This window comes from Heterocephalus glaber, unplaced genomic scaffold (genome assembly GCF_053883595.1).
Source record: "Heterocephalus glaber isolate CG9 unplaced genomic scaffold, H.glaber_assembly_v1.0 deba00001472, whole genome shotgun sequence".
Classification (NCBI taxonomy): Eukaryota; Metazoa; Chordata; class Mammalia; order Rodentia; family Bathyergidae; genus Heterocephalus; species Heterocephalus glaber.
In genome coordinates this window covers 30,426,922-30,447,427 of record NW_028258315.1, presented here as the reverse complement: position 1 = coordinate 30,447,427, position 20,506 = coordinate 30,426,922, and the positions used below count along the sequence as shown (strand labels likewise).

General features: G+C 39.4%; 1 protein-coding gene across 12 annotated transcripts in view; it reads left to right on the top strand.

The window, feature by feature from the left end:
* The window catches only part of Lyst (lysosomal trafficking regulator), a 286,606-nt gene that overhangs the window by 247,523 nt on the left and 18,577 nt on the right, over positions 1–20,506 (top strand). For all 12 annotated transcript variants that reach the window (XM_087181914.1, XM_087181913.1, XM_087181912.1 and 9 more), the window contains 3 exons: positions 9,389–9,619; positions 14,101–14,290; positions 19,625–19,761. In XM_087181914.1, coding sequence (XP_087038040.1) covers positions 9,389–9,619; positions 14,101–14,290; positions 19,625–19,761 — 558 coding nt within the window. The remainder of the gene's footprint in view (positions 1–9,388; positions 9,620–14,100; positions 14,291–19,624; positions 19,762–20,506) is intronic.

Sequence of the window (20,506 nt, the reverse complement as noted above, 5' to 3'; positions counted from 1 at the left end):
CTTGATCAAAAAAAATCTACACATAGGCATATAATTGTTAAGATTCCAGAAACTCAACAGAAGAACAAAGTTCTACAAGCAGTTAGAGAAAAGAAACAAATCACATACAAAGGAAAGCTCATCAGAGTCACAGCAGACTTCTCAACATAAACCATCAAGGCAAGAAGAGCTTGGAGTGACATATTCCAAGCCCTAAAAGAAAACAGCCTCCAACCCAGATTGATGTACCCTGCAAAACTATCTTTCAAAATGGATGGAGAAATAAGATACTTTCATGACAAACAGCACCTTAGGAACTTTGTGAATACCAAACCAGCACTCCAAAGAATTTTACACAGTATCCTAGGAACAGCCATTGAGGATCACAACCCCAGGAAGCAAAGCAGAATGAACCCATCTGGCATGACAAGAAATTAAATGTAAACGGGGAGAACCTAACAAAAAGAAAAAGTCATGGCAATGACAAGTCAATACGTTTCAGTTATAACCATCAACGTTAATGGTCTCAATTCACCAATCAAAAGAAATAGACTGGCAGAATGGGTCAAGAAGCAAAATCCAACAATATGCTGCATACAAGAAACACACTTAATTCAAAAGGAAACTCATAGACTGAAAGTTAAAGGGTGGAAAACAATACTCCATGTGACAGGAACCCGAAAAAAAGCAGGAGTAGCTATCCTCTTTGCAGATCAAGTAGATTTCAAACCAACACTGATTAAGAGAGACGAAGAAGGACACTACATCCTTGTAAAGGGAACAATCCAAGAGGAAGAGAAGACAGTCATAAATATCTATGCACCAAACACTAGTGTTCCCAGCTATACAAAACAAATAGTAATGGACATGAAAAGTCATATATGCACTAATACAATTGTAGTGGGGGACCTCAACACCCCACTGTCACAAATAGATAGATCAACTAGACAAAAAATAAGTAATGAAATACTAGAACTCAATCTAACTCTTGAACAAATGAGCTTAACGGATGTTTACAGAGTCTTCCACACCACAAAATCTGAATACACATTCTTTTCAGCGCACACAGGTAATACTCCAAAATAGACCACATACTCGCTCATAGAACATGTTTAAGTAAGTGCAAAGGAATTGAAGTTATCCCCTGTATATTATCAGACCATAGTATGATGAAATTGGAGATTCATAGCAAAAGAAACTGGAAAAATTTCATAAACACGTGGAAATTGAACAACACACTTCTGAATAACCAATGGGTCACAGAGGAAATGAAAGAAGAAATCAGACAGTTCCTTCAATTAAATGACAGTGACAGTACAACATATCAGAATCTATGGGACACAATGAAAGCAGTCTTACGAGGGAAATTCATAGCAGTGAATATGCATATTAGGAAAACAGAACGAGCCCAATTAAACAACCTGATGCTGAACCTCAAGCTTCTAGAAAAAGAAGAGCAGGACAACCCCAAAGCTCATACAAGGGAGGAAATTATAAAGATCAGAACAGAAATCAATGCAATGGAGACTAAGAGAACAATACAAAAAAATCAATGAAGCCAAGAGTTGGTTCTTCGAAAGAATCAACAAAATTGACAAACCCTTAGCCAACCTTGTCAGAAAAAGGAAAGAAAAGGCCCAAATCCATGCAATTAGGAATGAAAAGGGTGAAATTACAACAGACCCAGTAGAAATCCAGAGGATCATCAATACCTACTTTGAGAACCTATACACCAATAAGATGGACAACACAGAAGAAATGGACAGATTCCTAGATACGTATGCATTACCAAAGTTGAACAAAGAAGACCTAAAAATTCTAAACAACCTAATATCAACCAATGAAATTGAAAATGTAATTAAAAACTTATCAACTAAGAAAAGCCCGGGCCCTGATGACTTCACTGCTGAATTCTACAAAACATTTAGAGAGGAACTGCTGCCACTACTGTTTAAACTCTTCACTGAAATTGAAAGGGAAGCATTACTCCCAAATTCATTCCTGGAAGCAAGCATCACCTTGATCTCCAAAGCAGAGAAAGACCGAACCAAAAAAGAGAACTATAGGCCAATCTCACTAATGAACATGGATGCAGAAATCCTTAATAAGATACTGGCAAACAGAATGCAGAAGATCATCAAGAAGATCATACACCATGACCAAGCAGGATTCATCCTAGGGATGCAGGGATGGTTCAATATACGCAAATCAATCCATGTAATACACTATATCAATAAAGCCAAGGACAGAAACCATATGATCATCTCCATAGATGCAGAAAAAGCATTTGACAAAATCCAACACGCGTTTATGATAAAAACCCTACAAAAAATTGGAATAGATGGTCTCTACCTCAAACTAATAAAAGCCATCTATGAAAAACCAACAGCCAATACATACTAAATGGTCTAAAACTGAAATCCTTCACACTAAGATCAGGAACAAAACAAGGATGTCCACTATCACCACTCTTGTTCAATATACTTCTGGAAACATTGGCCACAGCAATTAGACAAGAGAAAGAAATAAAAGGAATAAAGATAGGAAATGAGAAGTCAAATTGTCATTATTTGCAGATGATGTGATACTGTATATAGAAGACCCCAAGAACTCCACCAAAAGTCTTCTAGACTTAATAACCAAATTCAGTAAAGTAGCTGGATACAAGGTCAAGACACAAAAATCAATAGCTTTCCTCTACAGGAACAAGAGACTCACTGAGAGAGAAATAGGGCAAATAATTCCTTTCACAATAGCATCCAAAAAACTTAAATACCTAGGAATCATCCCAACAAAAGAAATCAAAGACCTCTTCTCTGAAAACTATGGCACTCTGAAACGAGAGATTGAAGATGATATCAAAAAATGGACAGACATCCCTTGCTTCTGGGTAGGAAGGATTAATATAGTGAAAATGGCCATACTTCCAAAACTGCTATATAGATTTAATGCAATTCCAGTTGAGATCCCAGCAGCATACTTCATGGACCTTGAGAAAACAATCCAAAAATTCATTTGGAACAAGAAGAGACCCAGAATAGCAAAAGCAATTCTAGGTAACAGAGACATGGCAGGGGGTATCACAATCCCCAACCTGCAACTCTACTACAAAGCTACTGTGATAAAAAACAGCATGGTACTGGCAAAGAAACAGACCTGAGGACCAGTGGAACAGATTAGAAGATGCAGAAACAACGCCAAACACACTCAGCCATCTCATCTTCAATAAAGGAGCCAAATACCCTCACTGGAGGAAAGATAGACTCTTTAATAAATGGTGCTGGAAAAATTGGGCTTCAACTTGCCAAAGATTAAAACTAGACCTATATCTCTCGCCATGCACTAAACTAAGATCAAAATAGATTAAAGATCTAAATATTAAAATAGAAACTCTGAATCAGCTGAAACAGAGGTGACGTAGAACTCTTGAAGACATCGGTGTAGGAAAAGATTTTATGAACAAAACCTCAGTTGCCCATGAACTAGCACAAACAATCAACAAGTGGGATCCCTTCTTCTTAAAAAGCTTCTGCACAGTAAGAGAAACCACCAGCAGTGTGAAGAGACAACCCACAATGTGGGAAAAAATCTTCACCTGCTCTTCCTCAGACAAAGGTCTACTATCTCGAATCTATAAAGAACTTAAAAAGATCAGACCTCCCAAATTTAAAGACCCAATTCGAAAATGGGCATCTGAAATGAACAGACATTTCTCAAAGAAGTAGAAATAGGAAATAGATACATGAAAAAATGTTCAACATCACTGGTCATTCGAGAGATGCAAATGAAAACAATGCTGAGATTCCACCTCACTCCAGAAAGAATGGGTGCTATCATAAAATCAACCAATAACAAATGCTGGCAGGGCTGTGGGGAAAGAGGAACCCTCCTCCACTGTTGGTGGGAGTGTAGACTGGTGCAAGCACTGTGGAAATCAGTATGGAGTTACCTCAAAGAACTAGGACTGGAAGTCCCATTTGACCCCGCTATTCCACTGCTAGGGATCTTCCCCAAAGAATTAAAAGAATCATACCACAGTGATATATGTGTGCCCATGTTCATAGCGGCACAATTTGTGATAGCTAAAACTTGGAAACAGCCCAAATGCCCATCAACTGGAGACTGGATAAAGAAAATGTGGGTTTTTTATAAAATGGAGTACTACTCAGCCATAAAAAATGAGAAATTAGAGACATTTATAGCTAAGTGGATGCACACTGAGGCGATACTCTTAAGTGAAATAAATAGGACACACATGTATAAATACTGAATAGTTTCTCTGGTGTGAGAAACTGAAGGTGTAAATAAGGACTAAAATGTATAATAGGTAATGTGAAATAGGAAGAAAAGGGGCAAAGGGGAAGGAAGTGGGAGGGCTAGGGGAAAGGATAGAAGGGAATGGGATTAATATGAGAAAATGGAAAAATAGGAACAAAATCTTTGTAAATAGGAATGGAGGGGTTGAAGGGAGGGCTGGGCAAGGGTGAAAAATAAGAACCAAGAGAGACTATGTAAAGGTGCAAATTTCCAATGATGAATGTCATTATATTGTATACCTAAAATGTACCAATGATTAGAATGAATAATTGATAATGCAAAATAGGAAGAAAAGGTCCAAAGGGGTAGGGGTAGTGGGAGGGGCAGGGGAAAGGAAAGAAGGTAAAGGAAAAATGCTGAGAAATGGAAAAAATGGAAATAAAGTCTTTGTAAATAGGGAAGGGTGGAGGAGGTGAAGGGAGGGCTAGGAATGGGGAAAAAATAAGAACCAAGATGCATTATGTAAAGGTACAAGTTCCCAATGAGAAATGCAATTGTGTTGTATACCTACAATGTACCAATAAAAGAATTTAACAAAAAAATAAAAATAAAAATAAAAAAACTTCAAGTCCAGCCTGAGCAAGTTAGCAATTTAGCAAGACTTTATTTCAAAATAAAAATTAAAAAAGAATTTAAGAGCCGGGGATTAGCTCAGTGGTTCTGGTGCCTGCCTCGCAAGCGCAAGGTCCCGCATTCAATCCTTGGTACCAAAAAAATAAAATAATAATAATAATAATAATTTAAGTGGGCTATGGATGTATCTCAATGTGAAGACCCTGGTTTTAATCTCCATTTACACAAAGAAAAAAAACCATAAGGGCTGGGGATTTAGCTCTGTGGTTTCTCAGCCTGCTGCGCAAGCACAAGGACCCAAATTCGCTCCCTGGTACCCAGAAAAAACCCTTAGGTGCTATCTGTGGTAGGTAGGGGTTCATAAGACTGCCTCCCAGTTTTAATAATTTACTAGATGAACTTAAGGTCTCAGCAGATGGCTGTGGTTTATCCAGTGAAGAATACAGCATAAAAAGAGAAGGGAGCCTGAGCATAGTCTGGAGAAACCAGGCCCAGACTTCCAGGAGTCTCCTCCTGGCGAAGCACAAACAACATACAGCCTTCAGCGATAGGTTGTGATACCGCATCTGTAGTGTTGTCTGCCAGGGAAGCTTGTTGGAGACAGCGCCCAGGCTCTTTTGGGGCTGGTCACATTAGGCACCATCTACCTTGTACTTACTCCAGTTCCAAACTCCCAGAAGGAAAGCAAGTGTTCAGCACAACCTCTATTGTTTGTACAATTTAGACATAGTGACCCAGGCAAGTCACTTAGGGAATGGTGGGAAGACTCCTGGAACCCAGGTTCCCAGACACCAACCAGCCCAGAACACCTGGAAGGCAGTCTTTCCAAGGAGAGCTGTCAGCTTTTGCTGTCTTAACTCTTCTGCATGCTGTCCTACATACATGTTCTGTTTTAAAATGGCATCATTTTTCCTTATTACAGAAATAATACATGTGCCTCATTAGAAAAAATATATAATAAATTTTAAAATAATCTATGATATCACCACCCAGAGAAATATCAAAAAAGAAGTTTAAAAATAAGTTTCAGGGGCTGGGGGTTTAGCTCAGTGGTTCTGCCACCTGCCTCGCAAGCAACAAGGACCTGAGTTCCATCCCCGGGACCAAAATAATAATAATAATGTTTCAGTATCACCATCCAGAGATAAATATCAAAACCACCTTTCTGGGCCGGGATTTAGCTCAGAGGTTCCGGCGCCTGCCATGCAAGCACAAGGTCCCAAGTTCAATCCCCAGTACCAAAAAAAAAAAAAAAACCCACCTTCCTGTGCACACTTGTGATCCCGGCACTTGGGAAACTGGAGGCAGGAGGATGGAAGTGAGTTTGAGGCCAGCCTGGACTGCACAATGAGTTCAAGACCAACCTCAACTACATAACAAGATCCTGACTCAAAAAAAAAAAACCGTCCAGACTTTTTCTATAGGTATATATCATTCCAATACTGTAATAATATTTGGTAACCTTTTCCTCCCTCTGAACAATATACTTTCAAATTTATTCAAGTCATTAAATATTCTACATGATTTTTAAAGGCTAGTTATCATCCCAAAGTATGGTTGTATGATAATTTATTTAACCAGTGTGCTGTCTTTGGATATTTAGTTAGGATTTGTTTGCTATTAAATTAAGATGAATATTCCTGAGGTTATTTCTTTATGTATATCTTTATTTCTTTAAGATAAATTCCTAACAATAGAATTATTACTTTCACATGTACTTCATGTGAGAAAAAGGACAGACGAACTTTTTTTTAGAAAAAAAACCTTATCTAGGGCCTGGGAATTTAGCTTACTGGTTCTGCTACCTGCCTCACAAGCACAAGGTCCCGAGTTTGATCCCTGGTACCAAAATAAAAACCCTTGTCCATTCAGGAAACATTTGTTTTGCTAGGCTGTAGGGATGCAAAGGTAACAAGGGTGGGTAGGGTTAAGAAGAGAGGGGGATGGATGGGCCTTGATCTGGTGGTCGAGTTCCACTGAGGTCTGCAGAATGAAAGGTCTCAAGGAGTGGGAGGTTTAAAAACCAACTTACGAGGAGGAAGATATTTCCTAATACTGACTAGTGGCAGCTCAATATAAACACAACAGATTAGCTGTTAATCCACTGCAAAAGACATCTAACTTTATTGTTTCTCTAACTTTAAAATTAGTAGCCTGAATTAGACTGGATCTTGGCCTTGTAACAATGATTAAATTACTCAGCCAGAGCCTCAAACTTGCAATCCTCCTCCCTCAGTTTACCAAAGTGCTAGGATTACAAGCCTACACCACCATGTCCCACTGTATCTGAGCTTTTTTAGGCCAGAAATCCATTCCCAACGCAGTCGAAAAATAAATTTCTTTTTAGTCCATTTTTCTCTCTAATTATTTTGGGTACCTTCAAGGTAATATAAAATTAAATTCTTTATGAGATTTACAGTCTAAAAGAGAGAATAAGACAGTTTTACTGATTATTCTACTAGAAGATATATGTATGCTTTGGGTAATTTTATTTTGAAAAATAAGAATAATACCGTTACATTGGCAAATAATAATTTATATCTAACAGTAGTAGGTAGAGGAGAAATAGAGGAGGAAAACATGTTTGTTTTTTCTTCTATCCATGTTGGTTCACTGGCTGGACCCTGTAACAAGAGGAATTAAAAGGAGAAAAGTATACAGACTTAGGGTAGGGCAAAAGGAGATGAGGTGAGCTAGTGAGCTGGGGGAAACAGTGAGGCATGTTAGTCCACATTCCTCCCCAGGTGGCTTCATCTGTCTTTAAAGCCAAGGATGCTCCTTTCCTGAGGGAGGGAGGGAGGATACCCCTCACCTGAGGGTCTTCTGACCTGCTTCAGGGAAAGGCCAGGGGGTCCTTCCTGCATAGGCTATTCCTCACATTCCCCCAGCTTAAAATATTCAGTGTGCCAAGGGACTGTGTCTCGGTGTAACATGCTGTAAACCCCATGAAGTAAAGGTCAAGATTCAGGTTTAATTTTTGAACTTCATTTGTATTTGATCCTAGAATGCAACTTTTAGAGCAATTAGGCATTTTAATATTGACCTCAGTTTACTCTGTGCCATCCTTTCAGTTACCTGTATTCTTATAAAAATTCACATTGAAAGTACTTGAAGACTAAAATATTTTACAAAGTAGTTCTCATCTGACTAGAATTCTTTTTACCAATTTTTGGAACTTTAGCATTTTAAAAAGGATATAGTTATGGGGCCGGGGATTTAGCTCAGTGGTTCCGCCACCTGCCTTGCAAGCGCAAGGACCCGAGTTCAATCCCCGGTCACAAAAAAAAAAGGGGGGGGGGGAATATAGTTATACTGTTGTTCTAAGAAGATAGGAAAATTCAATCGGGAGGGCAAAACAAAGTTTAACAAATAAATGCATGGTCTCTGAATTCAGAATTTAGTTCATGTCTTCATTCTCTGGCTCAGCCACTTGCCATATGACTTCGGGAAAATAACCAAACTTTTCTGTAACTAAATTTATAATAATAAACCCAAACTCATATATGAGGACTTAAATTCATATGGGATAATGTCTGCCACCTAATTAAGTACAATCAAGCTTTAACATTTTTTTAAGGCATATAGAAATGCCTTTTGATCTTTATTTGTTACTTGCTATTACACAGGGTTCACTTAGAAGCTGATGCCACAGAATGTAAAGAAACATTGTTTTAAAATAAACTTTAGAATTCCAAAAACAAAAGAAAGAATTCCAGCTATAGAAGTATATGACTTTGTCTGACTTTTTAAAATACATTAAGTCATGTAGCCCTTTGAAGGGCCCTGCTTAGATATGCATTTTAGCACACATTTGATCCTTTGTGTTGGAGTAGGGGTTGAGGGCAGCAGTCGTGAAGATTGTTTAATTTCTGGAGTATCTTTGAAACCATTTTGGTGCTTAAGAGGAATGTTATATCTAGACATGTAAATAAAGGCTGCTGTAACTGATTCAGTGGTAAAAGTAAACTGTCCACGTGGACATGCCTAACATGTGGCAGGCGTAACACCACCTGCTAGGTTTAACAACAGAGAAGGAAACACATGTGGCAACCCCTAGACATAGCAAGTGATAATGCCCTTTACATTAAAGAGCTTGGATGTTCACTGCTGCTCTTTCAGATTCACTTAAAATTTTCATTAAAACCCATATCTCCTTTTGAACTACCTGACAGCATTGCAGTTTAACTTCTCTTTGCCTTTTCCTATAAATCACTTTGGGTAAGCAACTTCTTTAATAATTTTAGTATTATACATGTTCTCAGACCCTAAACATACCTAATGAGCACCAGTCAGGCAAGATCTGTTGTTTTTGTCACTCATCCTGAAACACTGATCTCAGTGAAACTATTAATGAGAGTTAACCTGATCAAAAACATTTTTAAATCATTTGAATTTGAAATAGAGAAGAGTAAAACCATTGCTTAAAGAATAAAACAAAGTGTTATTTCCCTTTGGTATTTTTACCAAGTCTTAACTTTCTAGTTATATTACATACTTTATGTCCTTTATCACTCTACAGACATATTTTGGGATGGATGTCTCTGCGGTAGAAGATTCAGTTCAGAGACGAGCACTGGAAACCATGATAAAAACCTATGGGCAGACCCCACGCCAGCTGTTCCACACGGCCCATGCCAGCAGGCCAGGAGGCAAGCTTAACATTGAAGGCGAGCTTCCTGCCGCCGTGGGGCTGTTGGTGCAGTTTGCCTTCAGGGAGACCCGAGAACAAGTCAAAGAAATCACCTATCCGGTATGTCACTGGGATTTTAATTGAATTCAGCAAAACCTGTGGGATGACTCCTGCAGTGCCAGACCCTCACCCAGACTCAAGGGACACAGAAATGAATGGCCTCAGCTTAGATATATGAGCAGTTCAGCCTCAGGCAGCTAAAGCAATGTCCTGTGTGTTAAGTACCCTGTCAGACACAGGAAGAGAGAGCCTGGAGAGCTCGGAGGGAAAAAGATGGATATGTCAAACAGTAGCTTCCCCAGGGAGGGGAATGATTATCAGGGAAAGCCTTGAAAAGTAACAAACTAGGATTGTGTAAACAAGAGGAAAGATATGATTTCATTCTTCTTTATGGCTGGGTATTATTCCATTGTGTAAATACACCACATTTTCTTTATCTGTTGATGGGCATCTAGGCTCTTTTCACAGCTTAGCTATTATGAATTGTGGTACTATAAACATGGGTGTGCATGTATCACTGTAGTATGCTGTCTTTAATTCTGTCAGGAATATACCCAGAAGAGGTATAGCTGATCAATGGTATTTCTAATTTTAGAATTTTAGGAACATCCATACTGATTTCCATAGTGGTTGTACCAGTTTACATACCCATCCTGGCATCCACATCATCATTGTTTTTCTGTATTCTCAACAATAGCCATTCTGAGAAGGGTGAGATGAAATCTCAGAGTCATTTTGATTTACATCTCTCTAATGGCTAAAGATGTTGAACATTTTTCTATATGTATTGGTCATTTGTACTTCCTCCTTTGAGAAGCATCTGTTCCATTCATTTACCCATTTTTTAACTAAGTAATTTGGTTTGGGGGGGGTAATTTTTTGTTTTTTGTATATTCTAGAGATTAACCCTCTATCAGAAGAGTAACTAGCAAAGATTTTCTCCCATGCTGTAGGTTGTGTCTTCACCCTTGTTTTCTTTGCTATACACTCTTGTTTTTTAATTTCATAGAGTCCCATTTATTGATTCTTGTTGATATTTCCCTGCTACTGCAGTCCTATTGAAAACTCTTTGACTGTGCCCATGGCTTTAAGTGTTTCCCCTATGTTATCTTCCAGAAATTTCAGTTTTTGGTTCTGTATCTAGGTCTTTGATCTATTTTTATTTGATTCTAGCTCAGGGTGAGATAATGAATCTAGTTTGTATCTTCTACAAGTGGATATCTAGTTTTCCCAGCACCATTTGTTAAAGAGGCTGTCTTTTCTCCAATGTGTATTTTTGGCCCCTTGGTCAAAAAATCAGGTGGCTATAGGTACATAGGTTTGTTTGTGTCTTCTGCTCTATTCTGTTGGTCAGTTTGGCTATTTTTCTGTCAGCACCTTGTTGTTTTTGTTGCTATGGCTTTGCAGTGTAACTTAAAATCTAGTGTTATGATGCCTCCCACTTTGCTCTTTTTGTGCAAGATTATTTTGACTATTCTGAATCTTTTCTGATTCCATATGGATTTTAGGAGTGTTTTCTTCTAGTTCTGTGAAGAATGTTGGTATTTTAATAGGGATTGCATTGAATTTATAAGCCATTTTAGCAATTTGGCCATTTTCAGAACATTAATTCTTCCAATCCATGAACAAGGGAGGTCTTTCCATTTTCTAATGTCCTCTTCAGTTTCTTTCTTTAATATTGTATAATTTTCATTATAGAGGTCTTTCACCTCTTTGGTTAGCTCGATTCCTAGATGGTTGATATTTTTTAAGATAATTGTGAATGGAATTGTTTTCCAAATGTTCTGGAGTGACTTGTGAGTGTAGCCTTTCTCCAGCCCACTTATAATGTTTCCCATAATAATATTACTTACATATGTCAGACCTTAGATGTAAATTCTTTATGCTCATAGCTCATCTCTGTCAAATATGTATGTTAAATATAAACAAAACTCATTCAACTAATAAAATTCTTTTTTTTCCTTGCTGTACTGAAAGTTGAACCTAGGGCCTTTGCACCAAGCTACATCCCCCAGCCTTTTTTTTTTTTTTGAGACAGGGTCTCACTTAAGTCACTAAGTTTTCCAGGCGGGGCTTGAACTTGGAACACTCCTGCCTCAGCCTCCCAAAGTACTGGGATTACAGGTTTGTATGACCACCTCCAGCTATAAAATTCAATTATAAAACATTAATAAAATAACTTGTTTTACTAAAAATCTCCAGTGTTGTATTTTATAGTGGAAAGCTATAGGTTTTACTTTGTGTTTTTGATGGTTTAAAAATAATTTCAACTACTATCATTATCAGAGTCATCAATTTTAAATATAATCCATTGCTTTAACATGTCAAAATAATTTAACAGTATATACAACAAATTTAATAAATGGAATCTAGTTTACTACTATACTTACTTCTAATCAGTTGTTTTGGGTAGGTATAGATAGAGAAACTGAACAGTGTATGTGCTGGCAGGGAGAATGTGTTTCCAACCTGCCTGATCCCCACTTCAGAGCTTCACACTCATTGTTCTCTGTGCCCAGAAATACCCTTTGTGGCTGCTCATTCCATTCAGGGCTCTGCTCAGACTCAGACATCTCTTGAGAGTCTTCCCTGACTCCACTGCCTCTGGCGGCGGTTCCATCGTTCTTAGCCCCTTTCTTTGTTTTGCTTCAGAGCACTTACTTTCACTACCTGAGATACTATATGTGTATTTATTTGTCTGTCTCCCATCTAACCTTGAATAGAGTTCCACAGGAGAGGAATCTGCCTATCTTGCTCATCACTGTGTCCGGTTCCTGGATGGTGCCTTGCTGTACAGTGGCACTCACTGCTTCTAAACCTGGTGCTTCTCAAGACAGGTTACTTGGAGTTTGGCTTTCCTGTGCTTCTGAACAGCATTTATCCCACTGCATTTCTTTATTTGAGCCACTGCAAAACCTTCTACACAGTCACTGCTTCTTGATTCCTCAAGGCCTTCTGTGGCACCTGCTCAGAATGCAAACACAAGCCTCAAGTTCTGTGTCCAGTGACAGTACAAGGAGTCATCTGGGTGCCCCTGATATGCTTGTGTGGAAATACTTGAGCTGTATGAGGAGAATTTAAATAAAACACTTACTTTATGCAAGCTGTGCTGTAAAACAGTTGCCACTATATCTGTGTATGTAATTAAAAAACAAAATTTAAGCTCTGCAATTAACATGAAAGGAATTTTGGGACAAGGAATTATGAATGATAAATCATAATTGCAGTTTAGCAACACTTTGTCTCAACTTTAACAATGATGGACCTAAAATTTTAGAGAACTTGTTCCAGAATATCTGACATTGACCCCTCTGCTCCCACTTGGGCAGTCCTGATGCTCCTCAGCTTTCCCAGAGGTGCTCAGTATTTTCAGACCACTCTGTCCTCTGAATGGTCTGACAGAGAGCAGAACCCCTAATTGCCATTCTTTTTGAAAACATGGTATGTAGATCAATGATACTTATTTTTTCATTCATTTGGAAAATGACATAATAAAATTGCACTAAAAATTATTAGAAGTTTTCTGGAAATAACTGAAATTTGCTTAGTATATTATTTTATTAGACTTATATGACATTTCCTCTGAAAAGTTGAAAAAACACCTAATTAAACTCACTCATCTAAAACAAAGAAAATCCTTTTTTTTTTTTGGTACCGGGGATCGAACTTGGGTCCTTCTGCTTGCGAGACAGGCGGTGGAACCATTGAGCTAAATCCCCGGCCCAAGAAAATCCATTTTTAAAACATCAGTAAAATATAAAACAGTCAAAAGGAGAATAAAAATATAAAATTGTGGGAGAAGCTGTGGAAGGCCCTAGTTTCTTCCCCCTGGATTCCTTCTTGATAGTTTTTTACTTGGGATCTGGGGGAATGCTGCCGCTGCTGTCTACGGCAAGTGTGTGGTGCCTTCTCTGCCACCTTCCCCCACCTTCTACAGCCACACCCTGCCATGCTTGGACAACTCTTTCTTCTCCAGAACTTACTAGTGCGCTGTGGAGCACCTCATTCTCTAGTCCTCCTGATATGCTCCATCAATAAACACTTTTTCATTTATCCATCATCTACTAAGAAGCTGCTGTCCACAGCATGTAGGGGAGTCAGTGGTGTCCCCAACTTGAGGAGTTAAGGGTTAAGTGAGCCTTCCTACGTCACATGTACTCATAATTTTTAACCATCCTGTTTACATAGGGCTTGTTGTGCTTCCAAATTATAGCCCTCCTTTATTATCCACTTTAGTTTAAATATTTTAGTCTTCTAAGAAATGTGCTTAGTAACACTTTTTTTATCTGCTCAAATTTCAAGAAATTTTGAATTATTAACCAGACATTTTCTTGCAATAAAAGGCCAGAGCTACAGAGTAAAAATCAAATAAGGAATATATATTTGTACATAAGCATGGGGAAGTAAAAAAGGTGTGAAATAATTCTTGCCCCTAAAGAGTTTAAATCAGATTTTCTCTTTGTTTAGAATCTAAATTAGAAGCAATTCTATACGTACTACCTGTTTAAAAGAATCATACTTTTTACTTTCCTTGGTTTTAGAGCCCTTTGTCGTGGATAAAAGGCTTGAAGTGGGGGGAGTATGTGGGCTCCCCAAGTGCTCCTGTACCTGTGGTCTGCTTCAGCCAGCCTCACGGAGAAAGATTTGGCTCTCTGCAGGCTCTGCCCACCAGAGCAATCTGCGGTTTGTCCCGAAATTTCTGTCTTCTGATGACCTACAGCAAGGAACAAGGTAAAATAAAACACAGTGAAGATCATCTTGAGGATATCGTTCATGAGATTTGCATGTTCCCACCTCATCTGTGCTGCTGTTCTGTTTGACTTCTGACATTTTCTCAGTCCTTAGTGAAGAACTCCTCAAAGTTCTGGTTACTTAATACAGTAGGAATTAAAACATAAGATTAAATGCAGTGCCATTTACTATAATGACTCCAGGGGGAGCCTGTAGAAGACAACTGCAGTGGTAGCAGCAGCATCACCTGTGAGCAGAAGCTAGGACCCAGCATAGTGGCATGCTCTGCACTGTGAAAGCACAGCGGCCGCTGAGTCACCATGCAGCCCTGACATGGGCACCAGCGTCTCCAAAGCTCAGGGCCTTTGGTCCTTCTCACTCAATGAGAAATGGCACCCTGGAGACTGTGAGTGCTAAGCAAGCTGTGGTGAGGCCTCAAGGCCAAGCGATCCCCCACTTCATATTCACACACTGAGGCTCTACATTCTGTGATGAGTATGGGGATCTGGCTCACAAGTTCTATGAAGAGACAGTTGTCACCAAGCAAGCCAAGCTGAGGCAGGTGTACAAGAATCTAATACTCAGGGCATCATGAAGCTGAATCCTCCCCGACATCCCCATAGATTTCTCTGTGATCCTCTATGAGATGTGAGCCTGGTGCATGACAGATGCAAGCACCCCTGACCCAGCAAGAAACTTCCAGGATCAAGGTATGGCTTCCACTGAAGAGCCCAACCTGGGGCCACAATGCTGAATAAACTCCATTGGCCCAGAACCTTCAGCCATGAGCAGGGCAGTCTCTTAGTATAAATTGGATATTGGTTAAATTGGATATTGGTTTGTGTGTGGACAAGAGGTGGTTGGTGGCTGGCGAAGGCTAATGGCAGATTTACAACCACACCTTCCCCAGCCACCCTGTCAAGAAGCAAGGAAAGGCATATGGCAATCAGGAATGTGTGGTTCCTAGTTTCTTGCCTGGCCTGCTCTCTTCCAAGCTTGCCTAGGGCCCAGCCCTGCTAGAAGCTACAGCACTTTATAAGCAAAGTCTGCCTTCTTCCAGTCCCTGGGCTGTGGGAGGTCTACACAACTGGGAACTTCCTTTCTCTCACTTCCCTTACCCCCCAGTCAGAGTATTTCATCTGTTTGCTACCTCATTTCCTCCTGTGTTGGACAGAGGCTGGGAAGAGCACCAGCCTGACTCTTCCAACCAGCCTGCCATTTGTTCCCATTTTCAGATGGACAGTTTGCTGGCTGTTAGTAAGAATGGGAACTGTTCAGTAGCTTCTCCCTTTCCCAGGGCTCAGCTCATCCCTCCCCAATGCAACAATTTGTTGCCTTCTCCCCAGTTAAGAGGGTACAGGCTCGACTTTGATCCCTGGTACCAAAAAAAAAAAAGAGGGTACAGGCCAGAGTCAGAACAGGCTGCAGATGCCTGTGCTAATGGAGAGTTGCCTCAGGCTACCTATTCTAACCTCCTTTGCCTTTCCACCAGCTCCCTCTCCCCGAGTTAGAAGAGGATTGTCCACTACCCTCCATGATAAGGAACAGCATACTAGGAAGGGTGCCAGTGATGCTATGAGGAACCCACCACTCTTCCCTTACGGTATCCTCACCCCTTCTGGATCAGTCAAAGGAAAGTACTAAGGCCCCTTGATAGGGACAGAAAGGACACTATACTTAAAATGTGAAGGTTTGGGCTGGGGATTTAGCTCAGTGGCACCGCACCTGCCTTGCAAGTGCAAGGTCCTGAGCTTGATCCCCAGTACCCCCCCTCAAAAAATGTGAAGGTTTCTAAATAGTCCATAGTGATGTTGGGGTGGAGTTTGATTTCTATATAGAAAATAACTTTTTTTTCTTTAATTCTTTATTGTGCAAGCTCTATGCTTCTAGAATGGGAAGTGGCTTGGGAATAGTCCTCCCCAACATAGGAGGACTGTTGTGCTACTTGTTCAATTTCAATCAAATTATTTACAGATCCTGTAAAATAAAATAAATGGAGGGGTTGGAAGGAGGTAAGAATAAATGGTTATTATGCTCACAAGATGAAAACATTATGTATTTGATAGAAATATATACTTCACATTTATTAAATATACAAATGTATTTAATAGACAAATCTGGTACCTCAGAAGAATACACCCATGGGCTTAAACAAACCAAACAGAACAAGAGTCAGGAGAACATTAAAAATAGGTTTCAAAAGCATGTATTTTGGAAAGCAACCCTTTTCTGACTCCCCACCCACCAACATGGTGACAGTGACATGTGGAAGAATACTGTGCAATTGAGATCTCTTCCTATTTCTGAATGTCAGTGAGACACTGGAAAACTAGGGACATTTTTCACATTAAGTAATCTCTCAGCCCTTCCAATCTAATTTCATTAGATGTAATAGAATCTCCCCCACTGAGCACGCCCAGGCGTGTGCACAGAAGTGAATGGCAGAGGGCCAGCCAGCCTATGGACTGGATGCCTTTTCACAGTGCACTGCACTAACCTTGCCCACCATGAAGGCTGCTTGTTTGGCAGGTTCCACATATGGCCTTCTGCAGCTCCACATACAAGGTGACAGCAGCTGTGCTAGACATCTATCACTTAAAACAGCAAAGTGTACTGGCTGGGCCACAGTTCTTTCAGGATCACTCTTATTTCTCTCATAAATGAAAGATTATTTTTATAGTTTCTAGGGATAAAAGAGGATGCATACCATTTCATCTAAGTTTACTTAAGTTAGGAAGGCAAGGTAAACCTGTTTGCCCATAATAATTGGCATATCAGTGGTTTATTCTCACTTGTATCTTGCTGTTAGTTATAGTCACAATTAATGTACTGCTAAAAAGATGTAAAATACTAAAATGTGTAAATTATTTAGCTGTAAAGAAATTAGAGTACACTAGCATTTATCTCTATTGAGCAAATGAGAAACTGCTGGTATTATCACTTACCATTATGGAATTTTAAAATACCCATGTAATTCTCAATCTGTCTTACTTGTACCACTACTGTTCCAAACCCTTAGTGTGCCCTCAGTAGGTGGGTCCATTCAAAGTACAGTATTCTTGGCTCCTTTGCACAGTGTTTGCTGAATCTGTCATAATCTGGGTATGTATAGAGAAGTGCTTACGGTCTTTGGCCTCTGGAACCACAGGGCCTGAGTTTGCATCCCAGCTCCGCTATTCACTGTGTGGCTTTGGGAAAGTTCCTCAGTACCTTCCAGATACTGGCTTTTGATCTGTAAAATGAGAACTACAAAATGACTTTCTTCCAAGGTAATCAACAGTGAGGATTCAAAAAGAGTAATGCCTGGAATGATTAGCATGGGGCCTGGTTTATTTGAAATAGTAATATCCATCCAGTCCAGGGACTATGTTCACTGGATGGTCCTCTCTGTAGGTATTGCCAAAGGAGACTGCAACTTGCAGGTAGATGTTAGGATGCCGAGTCACAGCTGGCAAGTTAAGCACTATTATATAAGATACCTTCGTGGTTTTGCCTGGTTATACATCCACAATACACTGTGACAGCTACACTGAAGTGGTTTTAGTGATGTTAAAGACAAGGTAGACCAATTCCTTGAAGACTGTGCCTCAGAACTGCCCAAGGAGCTTTTTCTTCAAATACACTCAGTCAGGTCCCACTTGAGACACCTGCATAACAATGTGAGGCTTCTGGCCACAGCTGCACATTCTGAAAAAGCAATTTTCTTGCAAGCCCTATTTGAGACCCACTGTTCTATTAGGTAGTTTCTTTTTCTGGAGAAAAAACAAAAATGACAATCTTGGCTAATTGTGCACCTGCCACATTACGGTAAACTTTGATAAGTCTCATGATACAAGGGATGATCAAAACATACAGCGAATGTTTAAATTAAAAATTGTTACAGTAAAAGACATATTGCCATTTATCCCCGTCAAAATGCTTCTTCCCTTTGTTTTGAACATACTTAGCCCATTGTTCTTGCCACTTTCTGAAGCTGTTCTGGTAGTCTTCTTTCATGAGTGTCTTTATTAGTTGTGATTGAAGATATGATGAATGTGGCTGCCAAATGCCAACCAACAAAGTCAGGCTTGTAAAAAACATTACTATGTGTCCTCATCCACCTTATTCACCGGGATCTTGCACCGTGCAATTTCTGGCTCTTCATCAAAGTCAAAATGACCTTAAAAGGTAAACATTTTGAATCAGTTCAGGACATCAGGGTAGCCATGACAGTACAACTAAAGACACTGATGAAAGAAGGCTTCCAGAACTGATTCAGAAAGTGGAGAAAATTATGGAATAAAAGTGTCATTGGAGCAAGAGGTAATATTTTGAGGGGGATAATGACAGTGTTATCTTTTACTGCAATAATTTCTTAGTTTTCTTTTTTTGGGGGGGGGTACCGGAAATCAAACTTGGGTCCTTGCGCTTTTGAGGCAAGTGACAGAACCACTAAGCTAAATCCCTGGCCCTTGTAATAATTTTTTTAATTGAAACATTCACCATACTTTTTGATCACACCTTATATGTGGCCCCTTTCTATAGAAGCTTATATTTAGTATGTCTCAATTCCTTTGTTGTGAAACTGGTGCCTGTATTTGGTTATTATCCTCAGAAAACAAAAAGAAATCTGTGAATTACATTTTCAATATGCTCTTGATTCATTCAAGAAATATTTGTTGTGTTCATCTAGCTGTTGGGTATTCTGCTGGGTACTGGCAGAGATAAAGTACATCTCTCTTAAATATTCTTTATGCTGGTTCAAAACATTAGAAGTTTCGAGGGCAGTTTGTTTACATCATTTGTGCTGCTTTTATTAGTGACAAAAAGGCACTGATCATAAACAGTCCTCAGAAAGGGCATCAAAAATGTCCAAATTTTTAAAACTAGAAAACACCCTTGAGTGAAGGTCTGCCATGCCAAATCCTGCACTCGATGGGATTGAAAACCCTTCACAGGCTTTTCTTCTAGCAGAGTTTTCTTTGTAGTATTAAAATTTGTTCATACTGACTAATTTAGCACTGAGTATCTAGAAAGTTATTTAAATAGTATTTAATTCATATTTATTTTTTAAAGGAAAGGTTTCTCAGAATGTGGATAGGACTGTACTTTTAGTTCTAAGACAAAGCCCAGTGAAAACAACACAAGTAAAAAATAATGTAATTCCACTCTTACAATCTTATTGGTATTAAAGGGTTAAAACTAACTCAAATTGTTTCATCTCGGGGAGAAAAAGATTGTGCCACCTGGAATGATATCCTTCTATATAAACTTCAGCCTTTACTCTGCCATTGTTTGGCTGTCTTATAACCACTGAACAGTGGTAGTTTGATATTTTTATTTCTCCTTCTTGAGGTGTGAGAAGCATGAACAGTACTGCTATTCAGTGGTCAGCTATCCTGAGCTGGGGATATGCCGATAACATCTTGAGGTTGAAGAGTAAGCAAAGTGAGCCACCAGTGAACTTCATACAAAGCTCTCAACAGCACCAGGTAAACTGTTTCATGGAATATTTTATATAATTAAATGCAATGTTTTACAAAGGAGTCAGAGTAATAGCATCTACTTTTAAACCTTCTATAACTAGTCTAGGCAAGAAGCTGATGTTTACAGGCCTTATAGACTTTCTAATACTGCTCTGCTGAGTACGTCTGAAAATTTGTCTTCTGTCCATTTCCTTGTTGAGAGAGTTCTGATCATCTGCTCAGCACCAGCCAAGGACACAATATTTGAACAAAAGTAGCACTGTTTTCTTCCCCTATCCACTGGCTTTTGTCATTAAGTTATTTTCTGTAACCATAGTACAATCTTTGTTATCTGACTTTTCCTAAACATACGGGTTTTCAGCATTGTGATATAGCAGAAAAACACTAGGCCTCCAGCCTGTGGTTCTTGCTGGTCTCGCAGCTTTTTTATTTACTACGTGGTGTTTGGCAAGTGATTCAGCCTTTCAAAATTTGGCTTTCTTTCCTCCTCTTTAAAACTAGGATAACATAGGCCAGGTGTGGTGGTGCATGCCTGTAATCCCAGCACTCTGGGAAGCAGGGGCAAAAGGATTGCAAGTTCAGTCCTAGCCTGAGCAACTTTGTAGTGAAAATGTGGTGTCTGTGGAACTTGTAAGCTATAGCTCCCATGTAGGTATACAGTGATACCTTGGTTGTTGGTTCTGACTGCAATGTGCAGCCTTCTTTGTCTGGCTTTCCATGGGCAGTTCTCTTCTCACACTCAGACTTCCAT